This window comes from Phyllostomus hastatus, unplaced genomic scaffold (assembly GCF_019186645.2).
Source record: "Phyllostomus hastatus isolate PE091 unplaced genomic scaffold, TTU_PhHast_1.1 phas_scaffold_93, whole genome shotgun sequence".
Lineage (NCBI taxonomy): Eukaryota > Metazoa > Chordata > Mammalia > Chiroptera > Phyllostomidae > Phyllostomus > Phyllostomus hastatus.
In genome coordinates this window covers 22,076,544-22,103,263 of record NW_025334042.1, presented here as the reverse complement: position 1 = coordinate 22,103,263, position 26,720 = coordinate 22,076,544, and the positions used below count along the sequence as shown (strand labels likewise).

The 26,720-nt window shown below is 49.2% G+C and overlaps 1 protein-coding gene across 5 annotated transcripts in view; it reads right to left on the bottom strand.

Annotated features, from left to right (window-relative positions):
• Positions 1-26,720, bottom strand: part of FMNL3 (formin like 3) — a 53,842-nt gene extending 27,122 nt beyond the window's left edge. For all 5 annotated transcript variants that reach the window (XM_045829507.1, XM_045829508.1, XM_045829509.1 and 2 more), the window contains exon 1: positions 26,330-26,720. In XM_045829507.1, the coding sequence (XP_045685463.1) occupies positions 26,330-26,455 (126 nt within the window). In that variant the 5' untranslated portion in view covers positions 26,456-26,720. The remainder of the gene's footprint in view (positions 1-26,329) is intronic.

The following is a 26,720-nucleotide window of genomic DNA, read 5'->3' as shown; positions in this document are numbered from 1 at the left end:
GTGAAAAGCCTGTGTAACATGGTGGCACCCACCCTCCTGCTTCTGGATTGTGTGTGTGTGTGTGTGTGTGTGTGTGTCTCTCTCTCTCTGCCTCTGTCCCCGCTTCAGCACCTGCTTCTCAGCACTCTGAGGACGGAGCAATCCTTTACCCCCCTCTGATCCCTCTCTGGTTTCCTCTAGGACTGGAGGCAATGGAATACCACCATGCTTGGGGAGGGATGGGGAGACTCCAGGGAGCTGGGAAAAGGGGAAGAGGAGCTCAAGCTGAAAGCAATTCTGGGACTGAGTGCTACAGCAGAGGGAACCAGGAAGAAGTCTGATAATAAAAACCTAGAATGGAAAGACGCAGCAAGGGGTGGTTCTGATGCTTCTCCAGCAAGGCTGCTTTGGTGGCCTGCCAGTGTGAGACCAGGCAGAGCGCCCCACTCTGCAGCCAACCCCACCCCCCACCTCGGGTTCTGTGGGACCCAGGTTTCTTCACTCTGCACCTGAGCCCGTCAGCCAGGAGGGTGGCAGCGCTGGTGATAGAGGTTCCCTTCCCCTTCCTGCTCCTCCCCCAGCCCCCCCCCCGCCCCCCGCAGCCAGTTAGCCCCTCCTTGTTTCCTTCCCACTGTGGGGAGGGAAATACCGGTGGGGCTGGGGTTTCCTTCAGCTGTGGGCTCTTCAGGACTCACCCCTGACTTGTCAGTCTCCTTGGGCCGGGCCTGGGGAAAACCCAGCACAGAAATAGGAACCACCAAAAATTTCCAGCTGTTGCTGTTGGTCCCAGTCAATCATGAATCTTAGGAACAGAGACAAAAACGGCACGGCCCCTCCGAGAGGCAGGGGCAAGGGGGCTGAAACTTTCCCGCAAAGGGGATTCTGGAGGCTTTAGGGAAGGCAGGCAGGGGATGTTTATTTTGAGCAAATACGGAATGTGAGTTGGTGGTTTCTTAGTATTTTCCCTTTCAGAACCATGCTGGACACTCCTCCCAAGTGTGGTAGCCCCAGCCCTCAGGCTCAGCCCACAGGGGCAGGGAGCCCTTAGGGAGCTGAATCTACAACTTCTTTAGAGATGATATGAGACACTGTCCTCCACACCACACGCTGCTGAGCCCTGGGCCACAGCTGCCACCAAGTCTCGTGCATCCACGGACCGGCGGTCATGCAGACGGGCAGAGGTGCATGTGGTGAGGAGGCACCAAATTCGGGAGCCCAGGGCAACACCAGGCACGAAGGCCCATCCCCGCCTGCCAAAAGGACAGAGCGTTAGGAGCCGCCCAGCCTGCTCTCCACATGTCTCTACCAGTGGGCAGCAGGCACAGCCGTGGCCAGCTGGGCACTACTCCCAGAGGGCAAGAGCCCAAGGAGGTGGGAGGTACCAGCTCCTGCTGCCTTGGCCCCCTCGGTGGCCACAGCCAGCCCTCGCAGTAGCAGCTCCCAGACAATGAGAGTTATTTTCAGCCAGTGCTTTAACACAAGCCAGCTGGCCAGTGTGCAGGGCGGGAGTCCTCCTCCACCCAGCCCGCCCAGATGGCAGGCAGGCCCAGCCCCTCGCCTACGCTGCGTCACTGATTGTTTATCTCGTCGTTTCAGCACAACTCCCTACAACTCCCCCCAAAACTACAATTCTTCCCAAAGGAAACCAAAAAGCAAAGAGTTTGATCAAAGGTCCAAAAGCTAAAGTTAAAAGGTCAGGCGTGGGAGGCGCAGCAGCCCCCAAACACCCCCACTCGTCCCCAGCCCAGGACAGCGGGCGGAGCGCCAGGGAGGAAGCGGAATGGGCCGGTGGCCGGATCTCACTGCAGCCCCCAAGGACCAAGGCCGAACTGGCTTTGCTGCCAAACTGGAGAACGGAGCTCAAGACTGCGCTCCTGGCCCTCCTCTCCCCGGCCCGTTTCAGAGCTCAGGTTTGGAGAAGATAACGTGAGACAGACATGTTGGAATGAGCCTGAGACAACAGTGGGAGATTCTGGGAGAAGAACTGCATCCTGCAGCAGAAAGGAAATCACAGGAACAGTTCGTGACACTCGGCTGGAGGGAGAGGTACACGCCCCAGGATGGAGTGGACTGAACACTTCGGCCAGCCCTCGCACGTCGGAGAGTTCAAGAACAGGAAGGGGTTGTGGGCAGCTGCCACCTCCCTGGACGCGCGGCCTCGAGCTCCCCCGCACGCTGCTCCTCCCCTCTCCATCCACCAGCCTACCTGCAGGAGCTCCCCGGCAACACAACTCTGCCCAGCCACACACACTTTGCTCCAGGCCTGAGCTGCCCTATTAGACTTATGGGGAAGCTGCTGGGTACCCCATGACAAAGGATATCAGAAAAGTGGGTGCTCCATGACTTAGGTGTCTGTAGTGGCTTGGGTCCAGCTTTCTGCTTCTGTTTAATTGAAGCTGTCACTCTGGGGACAATCTGCCAGGGAAGAGCCAGCTTTCACAGGCTCAGGGCCCTATCAGAGAGGGTCCTGTGGTCGCTGATGAACTCCAAACCAGAAATGACTTGCTGGGCAGTTATGGGCCGAGTCCCTGAGCAGCCAGAGGAAAAAGAGATGGATTCACCAGATGTCTCAGGCTAAGCCCTGCGGCTCACACCAGTATAACGTCAGGCGAAGGAGAGGTCCTAGAAGGCCGTCAAGCAAACACAAAGGTGCCTTTTCCCAAATACAACTGTGCCCCTGAGGCCCCTTCTCCACCTTAGAGGACTCCTCCATTGGATTCTCAGGGGGCAAAGGAAGTTGGCCACGCCCCAATGCCAGCAAAGCCCCCCCTAACATCAGGTAACCTGTTCAGGTAACCTGGCCCCCAACCCCTGGCCGAGGACATCCCCCTCTGGCCTACTCAGTCAAGAAGCACACCATCTCGAGGACTCTTGTTAGCTCTTCCCAACCGAAGACCCCAGGGCCTAGCTAAAAAGCCACTGCCACAGCAACTCGATCTGTCTGCTGGCTCCCCAGCCCCTCCTCGCGGTTAGCCAGACCCACACGCTCCCCAGTTACGCAGAATGGAAACTATTCTGCTGGGGGCAGCCGGCTTTGCAAAGCCACGGAGTCTTGGGGCAGAGCCTCACATTCTTCCTGCAGCCAACCAAGGTCCTCCCTTCCCTTCGTGACACTCTGCCTTCCTGCCTCGGGAGCCCTAACAGGCAACCCAGCACTCAGAGGACACACTTCTGGGCTTACACCCTGCAAAGGGCGTTTTCCTCTCTCCCCCTTACTCGCTGGGACCCAGTACATCTCCTTCCTAGGGTCTCTCATCCATACCTTGCCCTCCATTCCCACTGTCACCACTGGCTGGGCCCGTGCTATTCACTCCTGACCCCTGGGATAACCTTCTAGCTGGTGCTGTTCTGCCTTCCAGCACCTCCACCCCCTCACCTGCACGTGGATAAAATTTCTAAACTTCCCAGGTCGTAAATAAATTGTTTCTTCTCGGTTCAGGAATTTTCTCTGGCTCGTTATCATTTACACGAGACAACCTGAATGGTTTGGCCTGTTCTGCTTAGCATCTTAGAGTAAGAAAGAGCTTCCAAGGTAAGATTCTCCCCGCACTGGCCCCAGTATCTCTGATCTGCCTTACCTCTCCTGGACTCTCTCTTCTGAAACAGTCACTCTTACTTGCTTGTAACTGATGTTTTGCCAGTCTTCTGAATCTCTACCTATTACCACCTGACTCAAAACCCAACAGTTCTGTGACTACCCAGCCTATATAATCAGCCCCTCTTCTGAGCTTCAAAGCATAATCACATGTGGAAAATATGGCAGAGACCTGCTTGTTATCCCCCAACATCTTCTCCTCATTTTTCTTAGCAATGAACCTGCAATATTCAGTTGGTCACTTGGCAGCTGAGAATAGTTCTCATCTTCCCTGACATTCAAGTATGGCTACGTGATCATGTAGGATGTGAGCAGGAGTGTGTACTTCTCAGAAGTGTCACAAAAGGTGGGGAGTATACCCTTCTTTTCTCATTTCTGCTTCCAGCTGTTGGAATGCAGAGATAATGGCTGGAACTTCAGCAGCTATTCTGGACCATGAGGTAACCCTGAAAATAGAATTCCAGATGGGTGAAGCAACAGGAAAGAAACTACCTGGTCACCAATACCATGGACCTTCGCACAAACTGAATGTGTTCCACATAGCATCTTTTCGTGTGTGTGTTTCCTCTATGCACAACTAGAACATGAACTCCTTGAGAATAAGGGGTCATGTGTTATCCTTCTTTAAATCATGTGCAAGTACTAAGTGACTGATTGATCCTGCTACAGCCTCTCTCGCCAAGTCCTCTGTTCAGCCCCTGGTTATTTTTAGAGGGGATTATCCAACTTGTCATCATTGTCCTGCTATCTCTGGACTCTGATTTAACCTACCCCATGTTCTATGGCCCACACCACTTCCTCTATATGCTGCTCCTTCCTCAACAAATTCCCAGACTTCTCATTCTGAGTTTCGACTCCATACTTCAGTCCATGCTATAAATCTCAGCCACCCAACCTGCCCTATTTTTCAGCCAAACTCATCTTACAGCCTGCTAGACTGCAGGCCCCGGGCACGGAGGTCACCCCCGCTTGTTCACCACTGCAGCAGGTGCTCAATAAAAAACAAGCAAGTTGAGTTTTCCCATAATGAACTCCTCTTCCTCCCGACCCTAAGTTTTCTACTCCATTGCACCCCAGAGAAATGATCTCCTCCCCAATTGCCAGACATGCTCCTCCTTCAATTCGAAACAAGTGAAATCCCACCTCTAGCAAATCTTTAAGTTAGAGTGGTCACATCTACCTCCCTGCCTCTCCCCAAACCGTGTTTCCACACATTGACTAATGCCTTTAAAATGTGCTCCCGGAGTTGTGAGTTACGGCTAATGCCTCTTCACCTTTTCTTAGACTCTCCACAGATACCCTACCACAAATCTCACAGTGTAGGGAAAGCACAGAATGAGGAGCCACACTGTCCTGGTGTGGAACCACTTACTAGTTGTGTGGCCTTCAGCAAGTATTTAATCGCTAGGAGCCTCAGTTTCCTCATCTATAAAATGGAGGCAGAAACAGTACCTACTTCATAGGATTACTGATGATTAAATAACTTAACATATGTAAAGCATTTCAATCAGAACCTAGGTAGTAAATGTTACACATAATGCTAGCTATTTTTTTTAATTCAACATTTAGCTGGAAAACAACTATATGCCAATCACTGAGCTAGAAGCTGAGGACATGAAAGTAAGTGGGTCGGGGTCCCTGCATCAGGAAGTTCATATCCGGAGGGCAAGCAGACAAGCAAACCAAGAGTAGCTGCAGACAGTGCTGTTGAGAGCAGGTGCCCAGGACACCGTGGGGCCCCGGGGAGGCAACATCTAACTGGACAGAGGAGTCGAGTACAGCTTCTTGGAAGAAACGCTACAGGACTTAATCCTAAACACCAAGCAGGAGGGAGGCAGGCAAAGGCAATGAAGGAGGGCAATAAGGCAATATTCAAGGTGAGGAGACAGCACTGGCAAACGTGAAAGCACAAAACACCACAGAAAGTCCAGGACCCTCTGAGCGATCTACCATAATAGAATGAAGGTGCACGTGGGGAAATTAGAGCGGGCAGGGGATGGTCAGAGGGCACAGGATCTTAGGAGCTAAGGTACGTAGGTGGGCGAGGGTAGGAAGAAAATAGTAACACTGACCAAAGCTATGTTTATTGACAGAACTGGGAAAAGAGCTCTACGTGAATTATTATATCATCTAATTTTCACAGCAACTCTGTGAAGGTGGGACTATGTTTATTCCCATTTTACAGGTGAGAAAACAAAGGCTTGGCAAGGCCACGGAATTTGCCCAGGGTCACAGAGCCAGTATGCGATGGAGCTGGGCTTTGAACCCAGGCCTGACCCCAAAGCCTGAAGTTGGATCCCTGGACAATGCCTCCTCTGAGACAAAGAATTATATTAGCCCCCCACTGCACCTTTCCAAATTGCACACATCCTTCAGAACCAAAGCAATCAACCTTCCTTGTGAAATGCCCCTTAAATGACCCAGATACCGCACACTCCTTCCTCCGAACTTTGGTGAGGCGTCCTGCCCTTACCTCCTGTTGACCGTCCTATTCCATCATTCCTCCAGCACTGGTGCCTTCAATGCACCACCCACTGTGCCACCAGGGAGACCTGTTTTGCCTTGTGTGACTTGTGTATTTACAAAGGAAAGGGAAACTGCAGCTCTCACACACCTGCTCCGGGTCAGGCACTGTGCCGGATCCTTTCATTACAAGACTGCATGAAGGACTCACTCCTCCCTCATGTTGTCATTCACCGTTCACACTCTGTGTTATTGCCTGAACTAGACTGTAAACCCCATGAGGGTGCGGACCTTGCCTTGAGCACACGTGTTCCTGGACAAGGGTGTCTGGCGCAGGGCAGAAGCTCACAGACGCTGTGGCTGTTCACGGAGGCAGCAGAGGCCAGCTGGGGCAGCACTGCATCGCACCCAGTACGCCACTGGACACCCCGCTCTGGCTTTCCAGGGACCTCATTCCAAGTCCAGGAGCTTATGATCAAACCATAAAACTTAATGACTCCTTTCCTACTTCCAGAGTACATGTGGGAGGGGCATGACTCCTGCTTTATGGAAGGGTAAACTGAGGCCCAGCATGGGCAAGCATCTGTCACAGTTCAGATCGGGGGACAGGCACTACAAGTCCTGTCTCTATTTGTCTTTTCAATTGCTCTCAAATGGGGGTCCATCCTCAGCCTCGGAGCTCCTGTCCACTTTGGGGAGGAGTCACAATGACCCCCGTCTGCTCTTAATCCATGAGCCATCCTCCCAACCCTGTCCCCCCATCCTGTCCTTAAGGGCGGAGCTTGACAGGTCACAGCTGCTCACACCCTGACTCTGTCTGAGTGTCCTAGTTTTTTACATCTCATCTGGTTGTCCAGCTAGCAAAACACACCTATTTGGAGTTAGCCTTCTGAGAATTCCACCTCATGAATCTTCTCTGCTTCCCACGTCTGCGGTCCTTAAGTGCGGTATTCAGTCAGGGCCATTGAGGGGGAGAAAAACACTAGTGGCAGTTTTCTCCCATGATCTCACTTACTGTTCTTAATAACCTGTGGAGGTCGACATTATACCTACTTAGCCCTGGCTAGTGTGGCTCAGTGGATTGAGTGCCAGCCTGCAAACCAAAAGGTCGCAGGTTTGATTCCCAGTCAGGGCACATGCCTGGGTTGCAGGCCAGGTCCCCAGTGGAGGTGTGTGCAAGAGGTAACCAATCGGTGTATCTCATGCACATCGATGTTTCTCTCCCTCTCTTCCCTGATCTCTAAAAATAAATCAATGAAATCTTTAAAATATATATTACGCCTATTTAGCTGGGGAGAGAATTAAGAATCTTGGACCAGCTGGCTCAAGGCTGCACAGAAAGTGGCAGGACCCAGATTCAAACTCAAATGTGTGGCCTCCAGAATAACTTTTCCCAGGCCATGTCCTGGCATCTTCTCACAAAGCCCACAAGTCTCCATGTCTAACTTGGGCGGGGCCGCCTGGATCTGTCTGAGTGGCTTTGGTTGATCATTAAACAGCACTTTCCTCTCCAGCCCAACTGGGGTGGAGCTGGCTCGACCAAGGATGTGGGCCAGACACCTGAAGTTTAAGTTCTGTCACAGAGCAAGAGGGTGATCACGCAGGGCACAGGGTCCAGGGAACAGCCCTCTTAGACACCACGAGATGACTACGCCCTCATGGCTGAGTGGCATTTCAAACATTCTGAGTGCCATAGATAAAGCATGGGCTTTGGAATCAGGGGTGACCCAGATTCGAGTCCTGGTACTTTCCATGAGACAGTGGGAAAGTCACTGAACTTCTCTGAGCCGGTTTCGTCTATAGAGTATGGACTATAGTATCTACCTCTTAGAAGAGTTAAGGGAAGGGACGAATGAACGGCAAGGACTGTGCAAGGCGCCTGGCACGGGAGAAGGGCTCTGTGGAGGGTGACTGGAAGGGCTGCTCCAGAAGTTGCGGCTGACTCCAGTTAGAGCTTCTAAGCACATACGAAAAGTACAATTCCACAGTGCTTTAAAATACAAAAAGAGAAAGCAGTAGATATAGCTGAACAGTACAGGTTAAATATTTATATGCTTATTTCTTCTCTAGGTACAGCAACTGCACACACACCCCTTTGAAAAATAAGACTGAGACGCCAACAGTCGTCCAGGGGACTTACAAAAACGCTGGGACCAGAATTCGGGGAGACAGAATTGAGTGGTCCGGGATAACTCCCCTGACCTTTTGGAGGCGATTTTTGCTAAGCTGTCATTCATGTTCCACCTTCTCTCAAATCCCTCACCTCCCCACTGACTGCCCATGGCCTGCAAACCTGCGGTCCAATCCTGCCACAAATCTGTTCCCAGCCCCTCAACTAACTCCTCTTTTCAACAGCTCCGCTCCTCTCCTTCCGACACTGCGTGAGTCCCGGCAGCTGTCCCTCCCAGTCACTGAAGGGCTGTGCTATCTGTGGAAACACAGAGAAAGGTTATGAGAATGTTTCAGCCCCAAATTTTAATCGACATTGATGACTCTCAGACGTGTTTCCACCTCAGACTTCTCCTTTGAGCTTTAGCTTGAAATATCTAACCACCCATGAGACCTTTCGCCAGCTTCTACAGCCTCGTGAATCTCCAGCTGGCCTCATCCCTCTCCCTTCTACGTTATTTTTTCTCCCGTATCCTCTTTACTAGTGGCACGTCTACCTAACTGATCTACCAAGCTAGGAATCTGGATGTCCTCCAGAATGCCTCCCTTTTTCCTCATCTCTGCCTTCTAAATGTCAAAGGTAATCAGTCATCAAGCCCTCAAACTTTTAATCTTTGAGAGTCCTTGTTGACTCTGGCCCACCATCCCCACCATGCACGACTGGGGATGAGGCGCCCATCCCCAGCCCGGGGTTGAGGCGCCCATCGTCGCTGCCACACTGCCAGACCTCCCAGTCAGCTGCCACCTCCAATTCTGGTTCTCCCACGGCTGCCAAGCCCATCTGCCCAACGGCTCAAAATCTGACCACGCCCTTCTCCTTAGAGAAAGCATGAAGTACAGTCCCTTCCACGCGGCATTCAGAGCCCTGCTTATCACCTTAGCCTCCGCCCCACCACTCTGCCTTACACCTCACTCCTCACTCCCACAGCCCCGGGCAGCTGCCTGGGGAGTCTCTGAAAACCCCCTGCAGTCTCCTCTGCCCAGGCTGGCCCCTCTCCCCAGAACGCTTCCTCTCCCACACTTTAACCCTAATTGTCCCTGTGGCCAGGAGAGATTTCTCCCTCACAGGCAGGGTTCCCATGGCCCCACCCCTGCGCCGTGTTCTCGGGACACTCCTGCATATCCGTGCCACTGAGCTTCCCAAGCCGTGTATTGCAGCTACACGTTTAGTGTGTTTGTCTCTGCCTCTGGACTGTTAACTCCTGGGGCAGAGATGGTCCCAGTCGTCTTTACTTCTCTGGCACGCAACACAATTTCCGAAGCAGTCAATAAAGGCTCGTTGTGCGAATGAACACCAGGCTGCACTCAGTGAGTCTCTGAGGGCTGGTATCGTGTCCCTCTCCATCTCAGGCAGGGAAGACCTTAGCCATTCTCAGTTCGCTGCCCCAGAGCCCTCCGGGCTGCCAAGGCACTGATGTGAATCTCCACCTGCCCTGCTGTGGAGTGAGCCTGGGGTGAGCTATCTGCTCTCCTGCCTCAAAGACAACAGAGGCAGCTGGCACTGCTTTTACAATGCTATGTCTCCATCCTGAGGTTTTCCCTGGGCATTTGAGGGGACAAGTACTAAGTGATATTTTAGTTTTTGGAGGCAATCCGCTGAGAAGCCAGATGCTACCAGACACTCTCTAACTGGCGACCCCTCAGTTCCTGAGTTTACGCTCATAACTTTTACAGGACATTCTGGGGAAATGACAGATAAATGCGTTGACATCTCACCAGGACCTGTTGCCCCATACATGCACAAGATTCTTAGTTCCTTAGTCACTCGTGATGCTGGCAGTAATTAGCCAAGCCCAAAAGCAGCAACTAATAGCTGCTATTGGGCCGTCCATCTGGAACGCGTGCCAGATGCATCAGAAAATAATGTGCAGACGTGAGCACTTTACAAGGGATTCACCAAGTGCCCTGACTGCCAGGGCCTGAGGATAATGAGTGCTTGTGTGATGCTGATTCTGCTGAGCGACAAGTAAAAACAAAATACCACAACCACAAGCAAGAAGTCTGTCCAAAGTTAGGGGCCCAAGTTTACTCTGGACACAAAGGGTTCACACGAAGAGGCTCTTTCCTGGTCAGCCATCTCTCCTCCCTCCATCTGAGGACACTGTCTGGGCCTCACGTGAAGGCTGGCACTGAGGGAGCAAGTGACCTGTAATCTGCAAACGGGCCCACGTATCAGAGGCGCCCACCATGAGCTCCACACAGTCCCAGGGCGCAGGATCGACCTGGCAGGCCTGTGGGGGCTGTGCTGGCCGTGGTCAACAGCCCCGCCCCGAAGGCTCTTAAAGCAGATCCTTCCGTGGCTGTACCAGGGAGTGAAGTGTGCTCAAGGGCCAGCCAAGGGCTCCACCGGTGCCTGGACGCGCGAAGGCCTGTGGAGAGGTCCTTACAAAGACGACCTCGCTGAGTAGGATGACAAGGTGGCTGACGTGTGGTGTGCCGTTGAGTGCTTTTACAGCTCTAAGGTACACAGAACCAGTCCCCATCCAACAGTAACTCCTACTTCTTGAATATTCTCATTGGACCCCTTAACACAAGATCCCTGGCTCCAAGAGGTTAGGGGTCCTAGAAGATTTCTACTTAAAATTTATTGAGCACCCTCTCTGCCAGACACTGCCCTGGATCCTTTGCATCTGTTATTTAATCCTTACAAAATCCCTGGAAGCTAAGTAGTATAACCCTGATTATACAGATAAAGAAACTGAGGCCCAAGGAAGTTAAGGCACTGGCCTAAGGTCACGGCGCTGATAACTGGCAGAAGCAGGATTCAAACCCAAATCCGTTGAGCCCTAAAGCTCTTGCCAAAAGCCTGGCTGAGCACCAGCCTGCAGGAGGAAGCCCCATGCTCCTTGCAGTTTCCCAGGCCAGACTCCTTCCTCCTCCTCTAGCCAAGAGCACACAGAGTGACTTCAGGAAGTCTTGCCCCGAGAGTCAGACTTGAGGAGCCCTGGAAAGATAAGTATCCATTTACAGTTAATCAGCACCCTGTCCAGCCTTGCAGACAGTTCTGACAAGTGGGGCAGGGAAGAGGCAACCACAGGCTTCCACGGGCCACCTGGGGCCAGGACCCCGCCCCCCACCCCCGCAGGAGGACGACCCCGAGCCCTGCCCAGACTGGCTGTGCCGCCACCGGGAACCCTGTCCTCGGAGTAACACTCAGGAGCCGGGATCCAGAGTCCACAGTGTTTGCCCTTCGCTATTTCGCTTTTCTCTTATACGTCCGACCCAAGACTCACTTTGTCACCTTCTCTAAAATACCACCCCCCTTACTCTCTATCCTCCCACCTCCCTCCTCCTCGTGGCACTCCCTTGGCCCTAACATCACATCACATCTCTGTATAAGCGTTTGCTGTTCTCACCAGCAGCGGCCTGAGCTCTCTGGGCAGGTCTCTTCGTCTCTTCCGTCCCCGACGGTAGCCCTAACGTCTAATACACAAAGTAAACACTCAGTAAATTTTTGTTGAATGAATAAATGAGTGATCATACAATCAAACATTTAAAAACTCTACTTCCATCCCAGTGGGATACATAAGAAGCAAGACTGTATAATGCCGACTTCCCAGGAAGTCCCAGCAAACCTGTCATTGGACCCCAGCATCCCTTCCAAATATCCCCTTCCAGTCCCCCGCAGCTCACCCCCAGGCCCACAAACCTTAACCCACCCCAGAGCAGGCACTAAAGGGAGAAAATGGAGCAGAGCCTAGGGAGGAGACACATTTCTCCTCCAGTTAAATACAGCCCAGGACCTCGGCAAATTAAAAGCTCCCTCTTTACTGAATCCACTCAGCTTTAGTTATAGGTCACACTTTTTATTTTTGTAACCAGCCAATCCACCAAATTATAGGCTCAGGCCACCGGGAGGCACGCCAAACACTGGGGCCAGCCCAGCAGAGGCACTGCCCTTTCTGGCCCGAGGGGGGGTATAGCGCTGAGGGCTGAGCACCCATCAGACCTGAAAGGGCAGAGGTGAGTGAGGAGCCCAGGCTCACTCAGGCCAACATGCTGCCCAGAGGGGAGCCAGATTCCAGGGCTTTCCACACAGCAGCCACAGTGGACTCTTAAATCCACAAAGCAGATTAGGTCACTCCCCCTACAACTAACATCCAAACTGCTCACCAAGGCCAAGAAGGTCCCTAGGACCTGTCCTCCCGAACATCTCTCTGGCATCCTTGTCAACCAGTCTGCCGTTCCTTCAGTTCCTCCAATGTGCCAAGTTCTTTTCCACCTCAAGGCTTGCACAGGTGGTTCTCTTCCTAGAAACCCTTCCCCAGACCTTCACTCACGGCTGTGACATGGATGCGGGGCAGCTGGGTCTACAAGACTGGAGTAGAGAGACCACTAAAGTGTCTATTACAACAGACGAGGCAAGGGATGAGGGGAAACTGAAGCGGTGGCACATGGAGGCGGCGAGAGGAGGAGTGGCCTAGAGTAACTGCCCGGTGCCCGGCCTGGATGACGAGCTGAGAGAGGGTGCCATTGTCCCATGTCCTGCCCCAACACGGTATTTGAGGAAACACTAGCAAGCACAAAGTGGCTAAAACACTGGACACTGCTACTGTGCAATGGGATGTACTGGGCAGGCGCCATGAACAAGGCATTATTAATCATATGAGTTATTTAGTACAAGATGACATTTCACTCTAAAAAGGAAAGCAAGATAGATTCGGCAAAGGAAAGAAATTAGCCCAAAACTTGGTCATTAGAAACGGAAGCTTCTCTTTTTCTGGACTTCTGCAGTTCAGAGGTAACCTATGGGATTATCTTCTAACCAGTTTTACTTACAGCAGATGATTCTGACTCTCTAATCTATAAGGACTAAGCATGTCTCATATGCTGCAATGACTCGACATAACGAAAGGCCCACGAATGGCCAGAAGCTACTTACCACCTGATCTCTACTCCTCACTGGAAGCTGGGCAGGAGGGCCTCCACGGCCTTTCGCACTATCATACTCTTCAGACAGAAGCTCTGAGAGAACTGGCCGTCTGTTCTGTCCCACTCACCTCGGTCTGTAACGGGGCTTCTCCATCCCAGCAGGCAGGGCTCCGGCCGCCCTTGGCCGCCCTTCAGGCAGCTGGCTCCTTCTCCCTCTTTAATCCCCTCCTGTGCTCCGGCCGAGACAGCCTCCTCTCTCCTGATCCACACCTGATTTAAGCATCACGCCCTCCTTAGAGCACTGCCTGATTAGAGGTCGAATCCATGCCGACCCTTCTCTAACTCTCCAATCCTTCTGTGCCTGTAGCTGTGTGACACCCATCCCCTTCCGATCTCATTTGGTCTTCAAAATACATGCGACTGGGCAAAACAAACAGTAACCCCTTTTGTGGATAAAATAACGGAGGTACACAGAGAGCCTCATAGACACGCACTTGTTTTAATTCCCTGGTGATTCAAAGTACAGTTCAAAATAAATATTCTGTCTGTTCGGCTTCATGAGCATTGTCTTCTGTTTCTTTGGTATTCTCCAAAGCACTCAGCAAAGTGCTGTGTATAGAGCAGGCACCTAAGACATACTTCCTTTATAAATCAAGGAGAGGAGGAAAACGAAATGAAAGCAGAAAGTTTCTCATGGGCTCCCAAGGCTCCCTGTCTCCAGCCTTCATTTAGCGGGGAACCTTGGTTACACGCTCTCCTAACTATCTGTTTTTTGCCTCCCAAGGAAGTATCTTAATTGATCATTAAACATTTATTTGTTGAATATCTTTCCCCATGAAGGCAGAAGTGCTATTTGTTTTTTCACCACTGTGTGCCCAATGGCATCGCTGGCACAAAGTAAAAAAAAAAACAAAAACCAAAAAAAACAAAAACAAAAAAAAACAACAACTTGTCGAATAATGGATGTCCTAGTGAGAGAGCTGAGAGTCAAACCCAAGTATGAATCTCAGCCCAAATCCTTCCACCACACGTCTCAGCAAAGGAAGACGTGTTCTGGAACTTCCCCTACGCCTGCCAGAATCTGGACAATCCCCTCCAAAGCAGCACTGAGGGCAAAGGGGGCTGACCCTGGAAAGAGGAGGAGGCTGTAATGAAGAACATGGGCTTTGGAGTCAGATTGCTTAAATTCAAGTCCAAACTTCAATACCTAACTGTGTGATATGAAATGAGCTATTTAAGCCCCCTGGACCTCAGTGTCCTCACCTATTAAATGGAGATAATTATAACTACTTCGTAGAGTTGTGATATTTAATGAGATAATGTACGTAGAGAGCTTTCCACAGTGCCTGGCATGAGATTAGCACTCAATAAGTGTGAGCTGTTAGAATGATTAGCTGGCTATGTTCCTGGGAGACAAGAATCTAGAGAATGTGGCTTCCATGGGGGTCAGGGCTGCTGAACTGACCTGACTTGGAGACACTTTTAGCTGCGGTGAAGCCCAGAGCTCATGAAGTCTTCGCTGACTTCCCTGTTACAGCTCTGCTAAGGCTGAAGCTGCAGCTCTCACTGGCCTGGAAATGAAAGAGGCTAAAAATACACAGGCTAGCTGTGTCTGGGACCAAGATCATGCCTACATTTATGAACTTAAAATACAGTCTCAGGGCAGAGGAGCATCTCGTAGGGTTCTTGCTACTCTGAGGACTTGTTCCAAGCTCAGCACAGGAGAGGGAAAGGGCTGTGGCCCATTGCTGACCCCCCAGTGGCCTGCCTCCCTTATCTCCTCTTCTTCTGGCTCAGTGCAGAGAATGAGAGAAAGGAGCTGCCTTTTTTTTTTTTTTGTAATAAAAAAAGTTGAGTCTCCCTCCCCTATATTTATTCCTTCCTTTTCCCTTAAAGGAGGAATAAAAACATGAATACATATTATTTTTTAATCAATCACCTCAAAGTCTTGTAAAATAAAACGAGTCGCTGTTCAGCCCCCAGCCCTACACAACCCCCCCGCCTTAGGTCGTCACAGTCAGCAGCTTGGTGTTGATTCCTCCGGCCTGTCCTATACGTTAACAGACAAGCACATGTGGTTTTATAAAGGATTATATATATAGTCTTCTTTCAATTGCCTTTTTAGATGGTTATATTTATACACACCTATCTTAGAGAGTCCATAAGACACAGCCGTGTACCCAGTGCCAGGCATTTGGTGATACAGTGATAAGCACACACACAGTCTCCACCCTCATGTAGCCAACAGTCTGGAGGGACAGATAATGAACAAGTAATCAAATAATTTCAAAATGAAAACCAATACAAAAGAACAAATGAATAGGACACTGAAACAAAGGATAATAAGGAAGAGAGGCCTGAGAGATGGCATTTTTAAAACTGAGACCTGACGTATAAGCTGGCTTGAGCCATTTGAAGATCCAGGGAAAGGGCGTTCCAGGAGAGGAAACAGCTTGTGCAAAGGCCCTGAGACAGAAAGGAGCTTGTCCTGAACTGAAAGGCGGCTGAGGTGGAGCTCGGTAAACAGGAAGGCAAGTAAGGTTAAAGAGGTCAGCAGGAGCCAAATAATGCAGTCCCTAAGGACCAAGGCCAGGGTTTTGCTTTTTTTTTTTTTAAATACAAAGCAGAAGAATGATGCTAGTTGATTTATATTTTAAATGTGGCTGCTTTGTGGAGAATGGATGGAAGGATGGAAAAGGGGCAGCAGAGAAAACTGGAGCCCAGACAGTTGGATGTAATACCAGCAAGAGCCAGTGTTGGCTCTGACTGAGGCAGTGGCAGCAGAGACAGAGATTGGGTAAATCTGAGACATATTTTAGGAGACTGAATTGGCAGGGCCTGCTGCAGATTGGGCGGGGGAAAGGGACAGGGAAATATTAAGGATCACTCCCAGTATTTGCCTTGAGTAACTAGATGAATGGAAGAGAAATAGATTTGGGAAATGTATAATCGAGTTGTTTCCAGTTTTTTACTGTTAAACAATGCAGCTCTGAGGGTCCTTTCCACGTGCCTTCGTGCACATGTGCAAACAGTTCTATAGGGCAGTTTCCTGGAGGCAAGGTGGCTGTTAAGGGAATGCACACTTGACACTGATAGACCCTAGAAAACGCCTTCTAAAATATCTGGTTCAAATTACCCTACCATTAATAGTGTATTCATGTACCATTAATGACAACCATGGACACTGTCAATCTTTAAAATTTCACCCAGATAATTAGTGTTAAAGTGTACCATCTATTCATTCATTCGGTACCCTGACAGGGAATCGAATCCCTCAACCTCAGTGTATCGGGATGATGTTCTAAACAACCAGTCAGGTTGTAAAAAGCATATCATTTAAATGTTCATTTCCGTGACTTCTTCTGAGATAAAGAAGTTTTCTTTTCTTTAACTCCTAATTATATAACTAACACATAAGTATATTCTCCTTGTAAAAAATGTAAACAGTATAAAGCTAAATTCCTTTTGACTCTCTTGTTCTTCCCATTATAGTTCCCTCTGTGCATCCCAGGGGTAACTATTGTTACCATTTTTATTTGCATCCTTCCAGAAACTTTTCTGTGCATTTTTAATTCTATATATAATCAAAGACAAAGCATGTTTTAGAAGTTGTGTTTCTAGCAGTCCTTTTAGCATGAACAAAATACCTAACCAAAAATTTTTGCTTACAGCCTAAGTGACATCTAAGGTGAGACCTTTTCCAAGTTGGTTAACCCCTTGGAGCCCTGGTTTCATCACCTATAATACAGAAGTGAAATAACTACTTCACAGAGTTCCTGCCGAGTCGAATGTAAAAGCATGCAGCAGTACCCAACAAATGTTCATTCTCTTTCCTTAATGTACATAAGTTAAATCCCAGCACTTGGTGGAGACAAGAAACGAAGCCATTCCCAAAGGAATGAGACAGGAGCATTCACCCAGGAAAAAAACGCTCCTAATGTTGGCCTGAAAAAAACCTTTTATTCATAATAAATAAAGCCCCCAAAAGATCTGAATTTTTCTTCAAAATTTTAGTATGAAATATTCTGAGCAGTCAAAAAAAAAAGTGTAGGCTTTTGTTGTTTGTCTTGCTCATGTAAGGTCAAAAGCAAGAGGATTGAGCACAGAAGTGACATCTAGAGCCCGGACGTGTGAAATCGCTCAGGCGTGCCCTGAGAGTGGGAGCAGGAGCGGGAGCAGAGGGTCTGGGCATCCCGGAGACTGGCCCGCCCGCAGGAGGGAACTGCAGCGTAGGCCAGCAGCGCCTCCACACACAGGATATGAGCTCAACTTCGGGCCACATGAGAATGCCCCTGGTTTCCCTGGCTTGTCACAGCACATCCTGTCACCCCTACCTGGATGTTCCTGGATGTTGAGGGCGCGGGTCAAAGGGGCACACCCCTCCACAAGGTGTCCTTAATCAAAGTTTAAATCGAAATGTCCTGGGGCCAGACTCTCTCTCCCTGAAGGGGAGTCAGCCGTGTATCAACAAGCTCTTTTTTGGAATGACAAACAGAGGCATCATTTAATCTGAACTGATAACCAGGGTTCCTTCTCCTTACAAAACAGCAGGAGCTCCTGCAGTGGCTTCTCCTCACCCAGCACCATGTTCCGCTCCTCTAGGCTTGAGGCCGGGGATTTCCTAGCAGATCCAAGAATGGGCTTTAACCCCTCCCCCTGCCCCAATACTCTGTGTGTGTGTGTGTGTGTGTGTGTACACAAATGCAAGGAGGGAGAATTAGGGGTCAAAGATTTAATCAGATTGTAAAAAGGATCTGTTACCCAAAAGATTCAGAAGCACTGTTGAAAGATCTCTCAAGTACAGAGTCCAGCACAAATAATGCCCCCTTTTTATTACAAAATCAAAGCATGTAATTCTGTAACATAATAATATCACACTCAAGCACACTATATGACATTTTAGGTGGAATGTTCAGATTAAAACTATAAATTATTACACCCATATTATTACCCTACCAACCACACTCAGGCCAGCCTGACTTCTGCCGTACCCTGTATACTCCCAAACTAAAAGAACCTTTACCCAGGCTTTGATGAACTACGAGGGGATGGGCAAAAGTCAGCAGTGAAGTATGCATACCCCAAGCTGCTTCTTGGTAAGTTTTAGAGTAGAACCCACTAAACCCACAGACAGAGGTAATGCAAAGAGGTCTGCTTCTAGTAGTAGGAATGGGAAAACCAAGAAAGCACCAAACACTGTGACTCTGCCTTCACTTTCACTGCTCTTGAAGCTTCATCCTCAACTGGGACCCAGGACAACGGACATAGAGATTAGAAGAGAATTCTCAGCAGGAGTGCTGTCAGCACGGTGGACAAGATCATTCTTCATTGTGGGAGGATGACCCAAACACCTTGGGGTAGTTAATACCCCCAGTGTTCAGACAGTAGGAGCCAGAAGCACCGCCCCCACAGTCCAGATGATAAACAAAATATCCTCACTTGTTTCCCAAAACTCCCTGCTGGGACAACACCTCCCCCAGTTGAAAATCACTTAAGGGAACAGAGGTGGTATCATGGGTATTGCGTATGCCACACACACTTATTTGTACAATCTTTATTAGATTACAAAGTATTTTCACTACGTTTTCTACTTTAAGCATCCTCCATACTCTGTAAGGTAGGTATTATCACCCATTTCTTAAAGGATGAAATTGGCCCAGAAAAGTTCTAGGTTTTGCCCAAGGTAATTCAGCTGGGCCGGGGGGCAGGGGTGGGCTGCTAGGAAGCTGGATCAGAACCCAAGTCTTCTGACCCCAAACTTACACTCTTTCTTTCAATCCATCCTGAACCAGCAAGAGGCTCAAACCAACTACCTCCATCCAGATTTTTTTTTTTGCTTCAGGTTTCACGGAAACACTGGGAAGATCTAAGGATTGCCCCACCTCTCCCTGCATGGAAGCGGATAAAAACCGAGCAGAAACTCACTGCTCTAAGCTACAGGTAGTTCTTAAAACAAGGTAACCACCCCTAAAGTACCCAAACACCAGGCTCACCCCTGGGTTACTTAGAGGGGGGCTGAGCAACTGGAGTGGGGCTATGTATGACATTCTCTAGTCTAGATCTGAGTAGAAGTGAGCCAGCAGGGAAGAGGAGGCCACATATCTTCCCTGTGAATATTTTCAGGGACCCAGAGGCAAGACCGCCAGCCCAGCCGGAGTTAATGTCCTGGTGACAGTCATGAATGAAGGTGGGGAAGTGGTGAGAGATGGGGAGGGGACAGGGGAAGAGATGAGGGCAGGCACTGAACCATCATGGGTTTACGATGACCCAAACTGTTCCTCTACAGGCAAAATTTGCCATGTAAATCATTCTGTTAGTCCCTTGAGGTTTAAACATTATTTAGAACACCTTACAAGGAACTCAAAGTACTTTTTATAAACTGAAAAGAGTATACATATTGGTAAAGCTGGGGGTTGGGGGAAACTGCTCCCAAAAAAACCCTACCCGGGTCCTCCCCTAACCCAACATAGAAATTCCCAACTCACGATTTTGTTGTGAGGTGAAGGAAGACAGAAAGGGTAAGAAAATCTGGAAAGAGGATTCTGAAAGATGAAAAGAGAAGAAGAAAGGAGGGTGGGAGACAAAGACAGCCAGAGTATCTCCGGGAGTGAGAGGCAGCCCAATACCGCCGCATCTTCCTTGGGGGCTCGCTGCCCGCGTGGAGGGAAAACAAGATACACAGACGTGGCTCTGCTGAGGGAGGCAAAAGAGAGACTGGAAATGGGAACTCAGGAATTCTAGCCACCCGTTTGCCTCTTTTCTGGAATCCACTTTTCTTCTTCACAGATGATGACTTAAAAACCCTTAAACTCCCATCTGGTGCTATTCCAAGAGCGGGCCCTGAAGTACCTGTAGAAAAGCAAGCGCGCGAGGGGGGCTGTGCAGAGGCAGCGCCCTCTCTTATCTTAAAAGAAAAAGGTTCTTCCTCCTCTCTAAAGTGCACTTCCGAACTGGAACAAACCCCTGGCCTGTCCTTGGCACTGCTTCAGTTCAACTCGAACTTGGGAGAAACGTTTCCCTAGAATGGAGGTGACCAGCCTGGCTGACCAGATAACACACGAAGAACGAACTCCAGGCAGCAGCCCTGCTGTCCCCTGGGCCACTGCAGTCATCTCTGGGGCGGATACTTCAGTCCTGACCACAGAACAGGGCCCTGGCTCCAGCTAGCCTTCCCAGGCAACCTCAGGGGCAGAGGAGGATCTGTGGTCTCATTTCCTCTCCACCTTGGCTTCTTTTTCTCACTGCAGTGAAGATCAGCTATTTCCACCACAGCCAGTTCCTGTCCTCGCCAGCTGCAGCAGTTTTTCCCTGCAGGCAGAGCTGTGCAGCACTGGTGTGGCTGCCCCCTGGACCGTCCCAGCTGCAGGAACGGACCCAACAAGTCCCGAGTGAAATGGGCTTTTTCATCCCAGATAAGACAGCAGGAAGAAGAAATGTTAAGGGACAGAAAGCATTCCAAGAACACACAGTGGTGGACATTTTCTTTTTGATCTTACATAATAGTTGTATGTGAGAAATAGTTTATAATGAAAAAGTGTAGGAAATGCATACATTTATTACATAGAAATATGTATATATAATAAATTTCCAACAAAGAGCAAAGGACACAAACAAAAGAAGGCCAAAACACCTACGATGAAATGTCGATAGAAATGCAAAGTAAAATAAGATACCATTTCTAATTGATGAAACTGGAAAAGGTTTTTAAAAAGTTAACTCATCCAGTAATTGTCATCTTCTACAGAAAGGAAGATACTGACACTATGAGTGGAAAAACCAACTGGTACAACTTTTTTAGAAGGCATACTTCTCAAAAGCCTTTAAAAAGCATATACCCTTGCCCTGGCCAGCTAGCTCAGTTGGTTAGAGTATCTTCCTGATATTCCAAGGTTGTGGGTTTGATCCCCGGTCAGAGCACATAAAATAATCAACCAATGAATGCATAAATGAGTGACAACAAATTGATATTTCTCTCTCTCTTCCTTCTTCTCTCTTTCTCTCTCTAAAATCAATTTAAAAAAATTAAAAAGCATATACTCTTTGACCCAATAACTTGACTTCTAGTATTTATCCTAAGGAAATAATCAGAGAGACACACAAATATTTATGTGCAGGATATTTGTCAGTGTTAATAGTAACAAAAAAGAGGAAGAAATATAAGGCAATAATAAAATACAATATCATAGAATATTATGCATGAGATGAGAACAGTATCATGCATGCATAGAATAGTATCATGAAATTATGATACTGAAGGATATTTTTAAAATGAGAAAATGCTTAAAATAGTAAAATAAAAAATCAGTGTATGAAACAATATGCACAGTATGATCCTAAATGCTAATAGTAGATAGTAAGATCACAGGTGATTTTAATTCTCTCCATTATACTCTTCTATATACTTTGTACTTTTTTCTATTTTTAACTTCCAAATTTGCTTAATAAACATGTGTTATTTTCATAATTAGGAGAAAAGAAGCTATTCTCAACCCTCCAGTCTCTCTTTGAGGACACACATGCATCACTCCCTTTTTAGAAAACCATTTGGAAATGTGTATTTAGAAACTTAAAGACATATCCCACAACCTGGCATGTTCAATTTTGGGTTTCTATCCTAAGGAAAACTCTAAATACTGAAAAGGCTTTGTACACCAAGATGTTCATTACAGCATTGTGTAGGATAGCAAACAGAAGCACCTAAACATCCAACAATAGGGGGATAGTAAAGTAAACAACAGTCCATTCATGTGCTGGACCCGTTGTACCCACATTTTAAAAATGTTTACAATGAATAATAGCCTGGGAAAACTTATAAAATAACAACAAAAACATCCCAAAGGGAGTATATACATATATATCACCTATGCAGAAAAAAAAACATTAAAGGTTTTTAAACATACTGGTAAAGGAACTAAAAAAAATAATGGATGTTTTGTTTTTCTTCAATCTTCTAATCACCCATACTTTTTTTAGAGAATGAGTATTACCTTAAAAGAAAAAGGGAAATAAACAAAAACAAAACAAGAACAAAAACACCTGAATCTCCTTCTGAGCATTCCCAAATGACACAGAGTCCATCCCTCCAGACCATCCCCCCCCACACACACACACGGAAGTAACCCCGCCCCCAGGCCTAAGGCAGGGTTACATGGGAATGGCAAGGGAGTAAAGCTCCTCCCTGTGGCCTGGGGTCTTCTCACTGAGGCCTCTGCACAAGAGGGGTCTCTGACCAGCTGCTGCCCAGGGCCCTTTCCTTCTCACAAGTCCTATTCCAGCCTAAACTAATTCATCAAAATCCCCAGGGCTGGGAGAAAAGTTTCCACCACAGCAGTGTGGAACTTGATATCTAGTCCAGCTTTTTCCCAGCCCCTTTCTGTGTCAGGAGAGACCCGTCAAAGCCTCTTAGACAACTAGCACCCAGGCCAGTTCAGCTCCCACATCAACGCCACACTCAGAGCAAAACCCGAGGTCATCAGTCATCACCAGGGAAATGGGAGAAAAGGAGCCACCGCAGGGGCAACCTGTCATACCACCGCACCCTCATGCACCGAGAGCCTCCTTCTGGGGGACATTCAGGGCTTTTTCTGGCGTCAGTACCTTTAGACTCCGTTTCAAGCCTATAATAGGTCAGCAAAGAGAAAAAGCGGGGTGCAACACAGCAAAGGCAGACAGTTATCCTTTCAGCGCCCTCAAGCCCTCTGCCTGCCCTATCAAAGGAAAGGCCGGTACTGAGTAACTGCAATCTAGCGGGGACCGCAATGCAGACTGGGGCTTTATCAGACCAGAGATCAGCTCAAATCCTAGTATCAATAAAGGGGAGCTACCAAAACTGCCCATCCCTAAACTTCTCAACACTCAACAGAATGGGAGCTGCGGCTCAGAAAGAGTGGGTGAGGAAGAATCCCAAGGAAACATTGCCACAGCAGCTCTGCCAACAGCAACAGCAGCATCAACACTGCCTCTTAGTTCTTTGAGGAACTGGGAACTATTTCCCCAAGTGTTGAACCTCTGTTAGCAGATATTTCATCACCTAGCTCACCTTCTCTCTCCCAAACTTCATTTTCATACCAGAGCACACCTAGAAAATACTATTTGTACAGTATATGGGATATGATGGCAGCCAGAGGGGACCAATCAGGGACCTCGGCTATCCCTAGGGATGAGGGGATCAGTATCTTAGCATCTCAGCAGGGAAGCCCTGGATTAGGGCACCGGGCTCGGTCAGGGCTCTTGGGATCAATGTCCCGAACAAATCACCTCAGGGCCCCAGACCTCGAGCTCTCCAACCTCAGCCGGCAGGCAGGCTGTGGGTCAGATCATGTGTCTGCATCAGGAAGATGGGAACACGCCTGTGGTCTTGACTCAGCAATGATACAACTTCCCCAACCAGGGTGCTTTTCGGGGGAGGGTTCCCATAGATATACTGGGACTGGGGCAGCCCTCCTTCTGATACCAGCAGACTTATCCTGTGAGACTGGCTTCAACAGATTTCCAAACTTAAATCCCATTTTGGGAAATACAAGTGGTCTCAGATCTAAGTCACTGCTAAGAGCTACATATTTAAAAGCTACTATTTATTGAGCATATAGTAGATGCAAACTCTGCTAAGTACTTGACTTTCAGTTTCTTAAATCCACAGTCTCATGTGGCAAATACTATATTTATAAGGGGAAGCTGGGACTCAAAGCGATTAAGTCCCTTGCTCAAGGTCAAACACTTTTTAACTGAAGACTGGAGACCAGCACTTGGGCCCACTTTGACCTGAAAGTCCAGATGCCCCACCAGGACACCAATAGGCCACTCAATAACCCCCCAAATACTTGGCTTTTCCTGAAAGAAAATCAATCACAGTGAAACTGACAACCTGAGAAAGGAAAGGGTGAAAAAGGAGCAGCCTGTCTGACACTTTCACACAATCAAGAAAAATAGCTAAGCTGTATCTAGTACCCCCTGGGTACCTACACAGCTCACCTGTTTCTCACAGTCCCATCAGGATGGGCGTTATTAGCTCCAATTTACAAATAAATAAACTGTAAAATTATAGATAAGGCTCAGACTGGTTAAGACAACTGCTAAGACAGAACCCTGGCGTGTTCTACTACACTTTGTTTCTCCTGACTATTCAAGAAACACACCCGAACCTATTTCAGGGTCAAACCTCCAACAGCCAGTATTGTTCCTGAAGGACATTGTATAGGGCACGTTTCAGCGGCAGAGGAAAAGAGATGTTGAAGAGGCCCCGCAGAACTCAAGCCTGCAAGAGAGCATGATTTCCCTGTGTTGAAAAAGTGAGGTAAAATCCGTTTCTCTCTTAAGGCAGCTAACTAGCCCTGGCCTGCCCTGTTTCAACCCCCCATCAGCAGCAGCTCAGGCACACAGAAACATGACCAAAACAAAAGCCACAAGGAAACGCATCTGAACTTTATACAGAAAGGCTTGTGAGTGGGTGGTTGGTCCAGTCCTCTGCTTAACCTGGGCTCTCTGAGTGCTCTGGCTAGTAACCAGGACATCACGTGCATTTTGTAGATATTAAGCCATTAAATAAATAAATTTATCAACCATGCTCCAATGAGGACATGATTGACTCTGGTTCTGACTCTCACAACAAATGGCCTGGCAGCCCCTACCTAAGGCAGCCCTCCACCCAGTCCACCTCTTTCTCCTTCTTTCTCTCCAATTCCTGAGGCTACCTCATGCCAGCTCACTGGGGGTTTTCACACCCCCACTAGACTGCAGATTTCCTCCCACTCTTTTTCCCAACAGTTGAGCTCTTGTTCTCTTGGGCACCAAGTCGCAGGCTCCTCTCCTTAGCCTCTGAGATGGCCACAGAACATTAGTAATCACTGACTCACCCATCCCCGAGGAGGCTAGGGGAAATGCAGAGAGCCACAGGATGTGTGATCCAGATCCCTTTGGCCCTGTGCAAAGCTGGTGGGCAGATAGGTTCAGAGAGGTGCCAGTAATACTGCTTCCCCGTGGACGCTCTCTGATCTGGCTGTGGTGCCAGCAGGCCGATGTCAGGCTCTCTACCATCAGAGAGACCAGGATCTTCAGACAGCTCCACTGATGCCAACAGATCTAATCTCCCTATTCCAAGGCAGATGAAACCCAATAAGGCTGCTAAGTCCACAACTTATCCCTCTCCTCATGGGCAAAGGCAAAGTCAGCGCTTCGGGCCATACCAATAACAGCGGCATTAACACTGCCTCTTAGTTCTTTGAGGAACTGGGAACTGTTTTCCAAAGTCTTATACCTCCGTTAGCAGATACTCCATCACCTAGTTCACTTTCTCTCTCCAAAACTTCGTTTTTAGCTCCAACATATTTCTGGCTCCATCCCAGTGATACCAGCTCAAATCCTCTCAATCCACAGAACCACCAGCATCAATATCCAATTCCCATACCATAGAAGAATCCTATGGTATTCTCCTAAACTCTAAAAACTCATCTATATCGATCATTTGGAAACCTACAGAAAGACTAAAAAGAAACATAGGCAAAGAACACAGTCAGCCACACTAGGGCTTAACATAAAAAGGTGGAGCGGGATGGTTTGTGCATTGTTTCAATTGGAAAAGTACACTAGTGAAATGGCTTATCCACATGTTCAGCCCTTTTAGGCAAATCCAGTACAACTTTGCAGGATGCCTGCAGGCCATTCTGAAAATAAGTAGAATGGCATCACTCTTTATTCCACCTCCTTCAAGAGCTGCCAGCCCCCTCCCCATTCTCCCTAACCTCCCCCAAACATCTGGTCCGGGCTGGGAGCGGGACCCATTCCCTGGAAAATGTCCATGTTAACACGAGAGGCGGTCTCCCCAGTCAGAGAGCCCTGACTTAGGCTGAAGAGTGGGCCGGCCCCAAGCTTCTGAATTCCCCCGCACCAGCCAGAGGCTTAAGAATGAGAATTCTAGGGACCTGGGGAAACTGTCTGGAAAGTGGGGAGAAGTGAGAAGGGAAGCAGAAGGGTGCGGGTAATAAAGAAGGCTGGATCCTAGGACGGTCCCAAGCTGGGGATCCCTCCTCCTAAGTGTCCAGCGGTTGAAGCGTCAGTCGGGAGGTCCCCGACGGGCCTGTCGGGGCCGGCCAGAGGCTCCTCAGAGATTGCCGGAAAGGCGCTGGAGGTCGGGGTCTGTCGGAAGCCCTGATTGAAGGTGTGGGCTGGAGGGGGAACGGCGGCCAAATCCCACCCCGGGCTCTGGGACTGGGTGGGAGGCGGTAGAAGGGGGAAGGGACTGGGCTCGACTCTCACCAGCACCAGGGCGAATCTCTCTTCCAGCTCACAGGGCTCAGGCATCGGCATCTTGCCGGGCGGCGGCAGCAGCGAGACAGAGGGCGGTTCGCCCGGACCCCCCTCGGCGCTCTCCAGGTTGCCCATCGCGGCGGGGCCCCCTTGGGGGCCTCAGCCCCCCACCTCCACTCCCGGGGGCCTTGGGCACGGCCGCTTGGACTCGGTTCCTCTCTCAGCGCCGATTCCCCAGTCCTGATTCCTCGGCCCGGTCGGGGGCTCCTCGGGGTTCCGCAGGCGACGAGGAGGACGGAGGCAGCGCAGCAGACAGCGGCACAGAAACGACCGGCACAGCCGCGAAGGCTCTCGCTCACACCCGCGCCTCGCCTCTCCGCGCACCACCCCGGCGCTGCCC